Here is a 12282-nt window from a genome sequence, read left to right as displayed (position 1 = left end):
AAATATTAGTGTGGATGCAGTAAAATAGGTGCAAACAGTAAAAATTGGTACAACCTTTCCATTTTTAGAAATTGTGTATTTTAACTTTTTAAATTACAAATAAATTTAGTATTATAAAAATTTGCAAAAATAGTGCAGAGAGATTCAGTATACTCTGCACTTAGGTTTAGATGATGTAACAATTTTTAGGAATTTATTCTTCTAAAAGAATTTTAATGTTTCTTTTTGAGAGCAAGAGAGAGAGAGAGAGAGAGCATGAACGGTGAGGGGCAGAATCCAAAGCAGGCACCGAGAGCTGTCAACACAGATCCCAAGGTGGGACTCAAACTCAGTAGCCATGAGATCATGACCTGACACTCAACCCACTGAGCCACCCAGGCGACCCAGGAATTTATTCTAAAGAAGTATAAGAAATTGGAGCATAGACTTAGATACAATTATTACATCCTGTTATTACAATCCTGTTTTTTGTGCTCGCTTCAGCAGCACATAAACAATCTTGTTTTCAATTATTGAGCTTTTAACCTGGGAACTTCCCAATTCTGTCAATTTGCACGATTTAACAGCTTTTCCAAAATCAGTCTAGGTTAGTGAAGGTATCGTTAATATCGTCCATGCATGTTAACAGTTTCAACCAAACTATTTGTCTTTTATACCCCATGTATGACAAGTATATGACTAATATAACATTCAGAAGGTATTTCTGGGCCAGACCGCTATACCAGTGACAAAAATGTCAGTAGTGATAAGAATGTTCAATGAATGATTGGCAGGCAGTGTGCTCAGTAACTCACATGCATTATTTCATTTAATCTTTCAACTTCCAGGTACTGTTAACTTCCCCATTTTATAGATGAGTAAACTGAGGTTTAGAAGTTACCTAAGGTCTACCACCTAAGGTAGCCCATAGTAGTTTAAATTTAAATCCTGCATTACTGATTACTGCTTTCCTCATTGTTTTCTTTCTTCTCTCTTCCTTCTGTGTTTCACAGTCATGTTGATCTAGATATCTGTTTTGTATGTCAAGGGGAAAGTGATAAGCCAAGGGCCAAATGTTACCTTATGTCTTAGTTTGGGGTGCTTTCCACAAAGTACCATAAACTGGGTACCTTATAAACAACACAAATTTATTTCCAACAGTTCTGGAAGCTGGAAGTCTGAGATCAGGAGGTCAGAATGGCAAAGTTCTGGTGAGAGCCGTTTCTCAGATTGCAAACAGCTAGCTTCTTATAACTTCATGTAGCAGAGCACAGAGAAGGAGAAGCAAGCTCTCTTAGGGCTCCTGTAAGGGCACTAATCTCATTCATGAGGGTTCCACCCTCATGACCTCATCTCATCTAATTATTTCCCAAAGGCTACATTTCCTAATGCCATCATATTGGAGGCTTTGGTTTCCACATACGAATTTTGGGGAGATGCAGATACTCAGTCCCTAATACCTTACAATTATGTCAGAATATTCTTCATTTAGTGAGAAATGCTTAATGAAAACGGGATTAAAAGCAGAGCCAATTTCTATTCTAAAAGCACCAGGTAACAACAAATGCAGGACTACATTTTCTTTATATTGACCACTTCCCATAGTCTGTTGGCTCGAAAGGAGTAATAGATGTGAATGTACCAAGTTGTCAGCTTATTTCTCTCCTTCCCAGACAGTGGGATGACTATACGCATGTTTAAAGTTGATCCTGATTGATTGCTTGGCCTTTGTACTAGTGACTTAAAATCCTGATGTTACATTTTTTTCTAAAAGAGAGCAGGAAAACAAAACAAAAACAAAATGTCACCAGATCTATGGGTTATCTTCAAATAACGATATTAAATTTAAGATTTACTTTCCAATATTAAAGCTGGAAATTCAGCCAGTATGGAAAACAACCTTTGACCTCTAAAGATGGATTAACTTCTCTAGTTGAAAACCTGATGTACTTGAAAGTAATCAGTAAAAATGTTCTTTTTCCTTTGAGTTGCTGAGCTTTTGGTGACCAGTCATTTGTTCTGCTAAATACCATGGGGTTTTGTTTGGAAACTCTGTTCTCTAATTCTAAATGTTTGACTGAGAACAAGTTCTCTAAATCAGTAAAGAATAGTAATAGCCAGCGTGTACTGAGCCATTTCTGTTAACTGATACTCTACTAATCATTTTACATTAATTTACATCATTTAGTTCTTAAACAGCCAGGATTCACAATTAGGACATTCTGATCCCAAAATCAAGTTTTTAGCTATTTCTTTATTTCAGGTATATATTTTTAGGATCTATGCAGGTAATGTAAATAAGGTGTGGTCACTTGGGCAAATTAGACCTTGTTGTGCTGTACCTAAAGTATTCATATACATTTTTATTTTATTTTATTTTATTTTTTAGATGTTTTTATTTATTTTTGGGAGGGAGCGAGAAAGAGTGAGCATGCGCAGGGAGGGACAGAGGAAGAGGGGGACAGAAGATCGGAAGCAGTCTCTATTCTGACAGCAGCAAGCCGGATGTGGGGCTGGAACTCACGAACCGTGAGATCATGATCTGAGCTGAAGTTGGACCCTCAACCGACTGAGCCACCCAGGCACCTCCATATACATTTTTTTAATGTTTATTTTTGAGAGAGCGAGAGAGAAAGCACGTGCATGCAAGTGAACACAAGTGAGAGAGGGGCAGAGAAAGGGAGACAGTGCCTCCATAGAGGGATCTGTGCTGACAGTGGAGAGCCCTATGTGGGGCTCAAACTGAAACCACTAGATCATGACCTGAGCCAAATTCGGTCACATAAGCGACTGAGCTACCCAGGTACCCTCCCCATATACATTTAAAACACACACACACACACACACACACACACACTTTAGGCCTAATCCAAATCAGAAGATAGAATGGATAAATTTAAAATACTATGGATGATGGACGTAAAACCTTGTTCAGATGAAAATTTATTTTTTTTGACTGCGTTTTAATTTCTGTTCTCTTGCATATGTGAGGCTTTAAGCAAATTACTTAATTTGTGATTAGGTTCATAGAGAAGGAAGTAAAATCTTGTTACTTGTTTTGGACAATGTACTGTATACATGCATATATGGTAAAGGTATAAAATGCATTTATGCATGATAACAATACACATCAACTCCTGTCTTTACTTTTAGAAGGGATACAAAGAATGGTGCTTTGTATCTATAATAATTGGTTCTTTAAAATAACATCCAGAGCTTTGAAACAAAAAAGTCAACATCTGTTTAATCTCTGTGATAGAGACATGAGTATGTGATAAATTATTTTGTTTACTTTTCTGGTATTTGAAGTGTTGCATAGTTTTTAAAAATGTGTGTATGAAAGAGAAAATAATTGCAACTGTAGGCTAAGTTTTTCCTTTTATTTCTGCCTTTGTTTGTTTTTAGTTTTTATTTTTGCCATCCCAAAGGATCAAGTATTTAACTCCCTATGGTTATTTAGGAAATATTTGGGTTAGAAGGCAGTGTTAGAACTGAGGAAACAAAGGAGCTTACTTCAGCAAAGAGTAAAAGAGTGACTTTCCATAGCCAAAGAAGCAGCAGTTAAAGATCATGGAGGCAAGAAAGGGAACAAATGTCTCATAAACTGAATAAATGTAAGTAATTGAGCATAACTGGAGGCAGAGAAAGGGCATGGAGGAGTAATGACTGAGATCAGAGTATAAATTCAGACAGAACCTAGATGATGAAAGCCATGATATATGCAAATATGTTTGGACTTTATCCTATGGATCAGTGGTTCCCAGTTCAGGCTGATCATCAGAATTAACTGGATCCCATTTCAGACTCATGGAACTAGCGTTTCTTAGAATAGTGACCAGGACACTTTTCTTTAAAAGGCTCTGCCATGTGTTATTGTCTTAATTCATTCTAAAAACCCTCTCAGACAAGGAGTTGGTATTGTTCTCCATCTACGTGATAGAGAATTTCAGTCCAGAGTAGGATTATGCAAGTTGATCATGGTAGTTTTATTAAAAAAAATTTTTTTAGCATTTATTTTTGAGAGAGAAAGAGACAGAATGTGAGTGGGTTGGGGCAGAGAGAGAGGGAGGCTCAGAATCTGAAGCAGGCTCCAGGCTCTGAGCTGTCAGCACAGAGCCTGATGCGGGGCTCGAACTCATGAGCTCTGAGATCATGACCTGAGCCAAAGTCGGATGTTCAACCGACTGAGCCACCTAGGCGCTCCTGATCATGTTAGTTTTAATATACCTCTGTGTAGAATTCACATCTCTGCCTTATGAAGTGGTGCATTCTGCCTCTGCACCATTTGGCTGGGGCACATGGAGAAGACTTCCACTAAAAGTGTTTCTTCAGTTCTGAGATGGTTGCTCTCAGGCCTTTCTTGCAGTCCTTCTAGAATTTTATGAGATGAGAGCCTCTGTATAAAATTAGATAAAATTGCCAGACTAAATGCTCTGCAGCAGTGCTGACTCATGGGAGCTCTCGATGGATTTTTGATAATGTCACCTGATAAGCTTTGTATTTTGTAGTGGTGGGAAGGGGAGCAGGGGAGATCAAAGGTGAGGACAATTAGCAGTATTCTTGGTAAGAAATGATATTCATCCCTACTAAAGCTTGGGCTAGGGGAAGTGATAGAGTCAAGAGAAAATTAGGAGGTAGAATGTAATAATAAATACGCTCTGGGAGTAGATTTTCATTGTTTTTTTAAAAATTTATTTTAGAGAGTGAGAGCAAGTGGGGGAGAGAGGCAGAGGGAAAGATTGAGAGAAAGAGGATGTCAGAGAGAGCAGGTTCCATGCTCAGCATGGAGCCCGATGTGGAGCTCGATTTCATACCCCTGGGATCATGACTTGAGTCGAAATAAAAAGTTGGATGTTCAACCTACTGAGCCAACCAGGCACCCCGGATTTTCATTTTTGATGAGCTTGTGAGATTGGGCAAGGCAAGGAAGAAAGCCTGAGATGTTGGGAAGGATAATGAGTTCTAGATAATATTTGCATATTGAATGTGTATTGATGAGGACTTTAGTGGTTTTGATTTTCCAGTCTTAGTCATAGAAAATGTTGGTGATACCTATCAATAACTTGGTTTTATTTTTTTTTTTAATTTTTGATTATATTCTCCCACCCCAAATTATTTTATGGTTCTTTTTGTGGGTTTAAGGCCACATGCTGTCTTACCATGTAGCAGTTACTGCTCCCAGAGAGCCAGTGGACTTTGATGAGCAGTAGAGAGAGTGGAGAGTTTTATCTTATTTTCATTATTGACCTTTTGATGTAGTGTAACTCATTAGATTGTTTTGGAGTTTGAGTATTTACCTATTTACTAACAAGTTGATAGAAGTTTTTCACTAGAAAATATAAAATCTCATAATGCCATTATAGAATAAGGCCTGATTCATAAGCATTTTCTAAGAGGCAGATTATAAGTGTCTTTTTTTTCTTACCCGTAGGGTAAAAGTTGGATTGTTAAAAGAAGTTATGAAGATTTTCGGGTACTTGATAAACATCTTCATTTATGTATTTATGACCGACGATTCTCCCAACTCTCAGAGCTTCCCCGTTCTGATGCTCTGAAGGATAGTCCAGAGGTAAGCATTTAGTTCTTTGCAGCCTTAATCACTGTATATAAATTAGCAGAAAGTGTTGCCTATATACTAAATAAAAGCTTATATCAAACACTCAGGATGATTCTTGGGATTATTTATTTCATAACTGAAAAAGTTGTAGTGCTATGTAGAATGTTTAGAATTAAAGTAGGTTTGGTGTGTAATTTTATTAAAAAGATCCATAATATATAATGGGCTACATATATGAGACCATTCTTCAAAGAGAATATAAAATATGGAGGCAAAAACATGGAAAAATGTTGACCTCACTAATAATTAAAGAAAGGCATAGCTTATGATGGCATGCCATATCTGTGCCCTTATCTTTACTCCTGCCAAATTTCTAGTAAAAATATAAAAGATTTTAAAAAAATTAAATGGGAAAAGATTCTTTATAACATCAGAATATAAAAACCATCAAAATTATGAGTAATCTTCTTTCTTTTTTATTTTTTTGAGAGGGAGGGAGAGGGAGAGAGAGAATCCTAAGCAGGCTCCATGCCTAGCACAGAGCCTGACGCAGGGCTCGGTCTCACAACCATGAGATCACGAAGTGAGGAATCTTTGAAAGTAGATAGGATAAGATTTATGGGGGTGAGCAAATACAGCATACAAACAGGTACAGGAGGATTGAAGAAGACAGATCAACTAGAAATCTTAATCGTAAAAACCAAATAAATAAAATAATTGAGAAGAGCAAACAGAGGGCTTTCAGAAGCATGGTTACTATCCTCAGAGAGACAGGAGGCAATCGCAGTCATGGAATGAGAACGTATTTTTAGAAAAATAAAAAACAAGAGATCTTAGAAATGAACGTGTACTTATTTAAATTAATTTTAGTTATAGCAAACCTGAAGAGCCGGACTGTGTGCAGAATAGACATAGATGAAGAGAGCATTAGTGAGCTGGGAGAGCAAACTTTATAATAATACAGCCCCAGAAGGGAATGAAAGATAATTGCATGAGAACAGTGGGAATCATGGAGAAAAGATCCTGAAGTTCCTACTTCCCTCTCCTAGGAGTTCTAGCAGGATACAGGAGATGGAAGTAACTAAAAGTTAATATAAGAAAATGCCCTAAAGCTAAAGAAAGCCATGTTTCAGATCACATGGGCCCAGTAAGTACTAAATATAATGACTGAAAAGACATGCATGTAGAAACAGTGTAGTGAAATTTCAACAGCCAAAACAGAGAACACCAAAAGCTTCCAGAGAGCAAAAAAACATGCTTAAAAAAAAAAAAAAAAAGAACAAGAATTGTATTGACAGTAGACTCAACAGCAGCTTGAAAACAGTGCAGATATCTTTCAAGTCCTGATGGGAAGCCATTTCAAATCTGTAATTAATTCCAAGGCAACTAAGTAGGTAGGACAAAGTAGAGGCATCATCAGTCATGCAAGAACTGACACAGGAACAGGGTCTCAGGAATATTCTAAAACCACAGCTTCTTTTGTATCACCAAAAATCTAGAAGTCTCTCTGTTTCCTATCTCTGTCTCTTTGTTCCATTTCTCTTTCTCAAGCTGTCTCAGAACATGGCCACTACTAAAAGGCCCCAGGTTTTTAATCTCTTTTTTTAAGATAGCTGCTAGAGTGAATTAAACATTTTCAACTTAATTCCTAATTCCTGCAGTAACTCTTGTTACGCCAGCTAATGTTTGGTCCCATTTCTGGACCAATCCACGGACCCTTGGTGTGGGATCACATATGAACATGGCTGTCCTGCCGCAGCTGCATGCCTGGAAGTTTACAGCAGGTCTTGGAGAGTTTCAGAGTAGCCAGGGGGAAGCTGGCAGAAAAGCCAAGTATGTCTCTGCTGTGATTATTTTTTTACATTTTCAGTATGAGATAGAGACAGCAATAAAATTAGAAGCTATATAATAGTGTGACCCCCTGATGATGAGGAGCTATCAGTTCAAGTTCTTCACAAGACAGGGGAGATTTCTATGTAAGTGCTGATGGTTTCACTTCACGGAACTCTTAAGCCTCTGTGAAGAATCCTCTGTAACTATTAAAATGCCTAAAAATCTACAGAATTTTTTCCCCAGAAACAACTAATTTATACCAGTTACCTGGACAGGGAGTGCAGTATCTTGACTTGGAGTTACCACTGAATCTTCTCTTTCTCTTTAGTCCATCACTCAGATGCTTATGGCTTACCTCTCCCGCCTTTCAGCTATTGCTGGCAACAAGATCAATTGTGGACCTGCCCTTACTTGGATGGAGGTATTTTCTAATTCACTTCTTATCAAAATTTATTTTTGAATTGTCTACTGAAGAAATTTAATGTTAATTTAATTTCTATAGCTATTGAGTTTCAGGAATCAAAGAAATAGAATTAATGCTCATCTTTTGGAAGGATAGATATGTCTTACGCTGAGTATTTTTTTTATCTCAAATCTTTCTTTGAGAATCCAAGAAACTAATTTTAATATATTTTGGGAATTGCAGTGACACCTCTTATTTTGGTGTTTAATGTACTAAGTGTACATTTAGCAAGATATATATATTTAATTGACTTAGTAATTGAAAATATTTTTCAATTATTTATGAATGACAGACAATTAACCTTTTAAAGAGTCCAGTTTAAGTATTGAGTGTTACACAGTATCCAGAAAATATGTTAAGTATTTCTCCTTAATTTGAAGACTTATTCTCTCCTTCCAGTGGAAATTGGCAAGTCAGAATGGGAAGTAGAAAGAATATGGAATTTAGCACCAGGCCAACTTGCATTGAGATATTGGTTTTTCCATTATTGGCTGTGTGATCTTGGAAAATTACAGTGAAACCTCAGATTACAAGTAACTTGTTCTGAGAGTGTTTCACAAGACGACCAAACATTTCTAATGTATTTTAACTTGCTAAAGGAGCAATGTCTTGCAATATGAGTAGTACATGACGCCGAACGTCATGTGATTACAACTGAGCCAGTGGTCCTTGGAATTTGCTTTGATACACAAGTGATTACTTTGATATACAAGTAATTCGCTTTGGATTACAAGCATGTTTCCAGAATGAATTATGCACACAAACAAAGGTTTCACTGTATTTAATTTCTTAAGCTCTTTTAGCTTTAGCATCTTCATCTTTAGGTTTTTTTTAAATGTTTGTTTTTGAGAGAGAGAAAGACAGAGACAGAGCGCAAGCAGGGTAGGGGCACAAAGAGAGGGAGACACAGAATCTGAAGCAGGCTCCAGACTCTGAGCTGTCAGCACAGAGCCTGATGGGTGGCTCAAACCCATGAACTGTGAGATCGTGACCTGAGCCGAAGTCGGTTGCTTAAGGGACTGAGCCACCTAGGCACCCCAAGCATCTTCATCTTTAAGTGTTGATAATCATGCTGAGTACCTTTTAGATTTATGAGGATTACACTGAATCATATGTTATATGCACAGCACAATGACTGGCATATAATAAGTACTCAGTAAATGTTAGGTTTTGTTTTTTTTTTTAAGATTCTTTGGGTTATGGTTTCTCTAAATCAAATTGAACACGTTTATAGATAGAGAAACTTTTACAAGTCCCCTGTCTTTATCTCATAGTTCATTTTCTTTGTCATAGATTGATAATAAGGGAAATCATCTTCTAGTTCATGAGGAATCATCCATTAACACTCCTGCTGTTGGTGCTGCCCACGTTATCAAGAGGTACACTGCTCGGGCCCCTGATGAATTGACTTTAGAGGTAAATGACTAAAGACTCTGTCAGCTCAGGCCCTTTCCCCATACTCTATTGTCTTTCAGCCTAGGATGCCATCTGTTTTTATTTAACGACTCTACTCATCCTTGAAAATTCAGCTTAAATGTCTCCCATTTCTTCTAGGAAGTCATCCTTGATCTTCTTCCTACTCCATGCAAATACCTATCCCCAAAGAGCCTGGATTGAATGTTATTCTGAACTGTTCTCATGGCTTATATCTGACCTTTCATTTATTACACTCAGTCATAATTGTTCTCCTGTTTGTCTCCATGACCTTCTTGAAAGCCAGGTCTCAATCTTTTTGTTTTGTGTTTTTAGTACCTAAATATGATACCCAGTGATACCTTCTTCTCATTGTTTGTTCAAAGATTGAGGTAAAGAACAGATGAAAAGTGAAATGAACATTGCTTGCAATCAGATGCAAAAGGAGGGGAATTAAGTTTCTTCCTCTAATACTGGATGATGAGAGACAAAAAACTGCTTACAGTTATTCAGTTTAAGAAACACAGTATAGATTTTTAGGTTCCATACACAGAGGAATGTATGTCTTAAAAGATGCCATGCCTGTGAGCAAATACAGCTTTGTGAAGTTGATTCTTTCATGATGTGGAAATTAGTTGTAAATATACAAAGAAAAATTCTTTTTTATTTAAAAAAATTTTTTAATGTTTTTTTTAATTTATTTTTGAGACAGAGAGAGACAGAGTATGAGTGGAAGAGGGTCAGAGAGAGAGGGAGACACAGAATCTGAAACAGGCTCCAGGCTCTGAGCTGTCAGCACAGAGCCCGACATGGGGCTCGAATTCATGGACTGTGAGATCATGACCTGAGCTGAAGTTGGACGCTTCACTGACTGAGCCGCCCAGGCACCCCTACAAAGAAAAATTCTTAAAAGCAATATGTATACCACAGTAATATTGCTGTGAAGCACTTAACTATGTTTTGTCACAGAGATCACCACTTATTTTGATTGAAGAATGTGATTTCCATTAAATATATTATTAAGAACTATTATTATGATTTTATATTTATAATTTTGTAAAAGTTTGTATAAACTCACTAGTTTGTCAAATTTTATACTTACTAAGAATAACCAAGTAATTGTAGATATCTTAGGCCTTTGATACATGATTTAATAAGATATGTACTCAGCACAGTACATGACACATGGTCAATGCTCACTAAATGTCTATGAATAAAAGTTATGGTGGTTCTAAGTATGAGTATTTTAAACTATCCCTTGTAGGTGATCTGATCACTTTTACATTTAGTAACAGTAGTGACTATTTTAACGGAAGTGGTGGTGATGGTGTGAAACCTGACATTCAAAAATCCTATGCTGTAAGTCTGACTTTCTGAAGTTACTACACGTAGGTTAACCACTTACCTTTTTTAGACCTCTTCTTTACCGATCATTAAGATTATTAAATTCTTTACAGATGTAAGTGTTACATTTTTCCAGAAATAATTAGCCACAGAATGAGAGTGGAACTTAACTTTTTGTTACGGTTCACATTTAAATTCTAGACATAATAATGGGTTTAAAATTTGACTAAAAATATTTCACTTAAAATTTTTTCTTGTAGGTGGGAGACATTGTTTCTGTTATTGACATGCCCCCGAAAGTGTTAAGCACATGGTGGAGAGGCAAGCATGGATTTCAGGTAGGCAACAAATAAGGTGTGAAGGAGTAAAAAACAAGACAAAACAAAACAAAACAGTTTTTCTTTATTCTTTAGTAATATTTATTTCTCTTTGCAGCATGTACTGGCAGTGGACCTTGTCAGCGGAGGTAGAAAAATATAGACGATATTAGAGTTGGATTTCCTTTTCTAGTTACTCTTATGGTTGTTTTATCTCCTTCTTCTTTAAATGGAAACAGTAGGAACATAGTAGGAACAGAATCACAGGTCTGAGTACCACTTTTAGATTATCAGGCCTGTGATTCTGCCTTGCTTTAAAAAAATTTTTTTTTAATGTTTATTTGTTTTTGAGAGAGAGAGAGTGTGTGAGCAGGGGAGGGGCAGACAGAGAGGGAGACACAGAATCCAAAGCAGGCTCCAGGCTGTGAGCTGTCAGCACAGAGCCCGACGTGAGGCTCGAACTCATAAACCGTGAGATCATGACTTGAGCTGAAGTCAGATGTCTGGCTTAACCAACTGAGTCACCCAGGCACCCCCCTGACTCTGCCTTGCTTTTAATATTGATTTGGAATCAGGATTCACATGTATTTAAAAAAAATTTTTTTAACCTTTATTTTTTGAGAGACATAGAGAGACAGAGCACAAGTGGGGGAGGGGCAGAGAGCAAGGGAGAATCAGAATCTGAAGCAGGCTCCAGGCTCTGAGTTGTCAGCCCAGGGGCTCAAACCCTCGTGAGATCATGACCTGAACCAAAGTCGGACACTTAACCTACTAAGCCACCCAGGCACCCCTCACACATTTTTTTTTTTCTGGTTTATTTATTCTTATTTTAAGAGAGAGAGAGAGCCCAAGCAGGGGAGGAGCAGAGAGAGAGGGAGAAAGAGAGAATCCCAAGCAGGCTGTTAGGGCAGAGCCTGATTCAGGACTCCAGCTCGTGAACTGTGTAAAATGGGGATAGTAGGACTATTTTTTGTTTCATAAGATTATAGTAAAGATTAAAGGTGTGAGGATAAAATTTGTAAAGTACATAGAACAGACCCGATGCATACTTCTCACTCAAAAAATATTGATTTTTAAGTTTTAATTGGTTTTTTTACAAATTTAATTTTATTGATTCCTTTATTATAAAAGTATCCATGGCAATTTAATTTGATGATTAAGACTAGAAAAATCATATCCATATTATATCACAAAATAATTGGGGTCATTTATCTTAATTGCTATGCATAATTGTTGCTTTTGATTAAGTATAATACTAAATAAAAGACTGGGGTAGCCTTTTTTCTATTGAGGGGTCAATTTTTCATGTTCATGGAAATGAGCTATATATAAACTTTAGGCTCTAAAAGATGATAAAAAAATAAATTTGGATTTTA

At 36.9% G+C, this 12282-nt stretch overlaps 1 protein-coding gene across 6 annotated transcripts in view; it reads left to right on the top strand.

Moving 5' to 3' along the window:
• Positions 1 to 12282, top strand: part of ARHGAP32 (Rho GTPase activating protein 32) — a 300846-nt gene that overhangs the window by 200679 nt on the left and 87885 nt on the right. For all 6 annotated transcript variants that reach the window (XM_047878217.1, XM_047878214.1, XM_047878218.1 and 3 more), the window contains 4 exons: positions 5411 to 5548; positions 7698 to 7790; positions 9126 to 9248; positions 10850 to 10927. In XM_047878217.1, coding sequence (XP_047734173.1) covers positions 5411 to 5548; positions 7698 to 7790; positions 9126 to 9248; positions 10850 to 10927 — 432 coding nt within the window. The remainder of the gene's footprint in view (positions 1 to 5410; positions 5549 to 7697; positions 7791 to 9125; positions 9249 to 10849; positions 10928 to 12282) is intronic.

This window comes from Prionailurus viverrinus, chromosome D1 (genome assembly GCF_022837055.1).
Source record: "Prionailurus viverrinus isolate Anna chromosome D1, UM_Priviv_1.0, whole genome shotgun sequence".
NCBI classification, from domain to species: Eukaryota; Metazoa; Chordata; class Mammalia; order Carnivora; family Felidae; genus Prionailurus; species Prionailurus viverrinus.
Note: the sequence above shows the minus strand (reverse complement) of the source record. Positions and strands in the feature narration are given on the sequence as shown.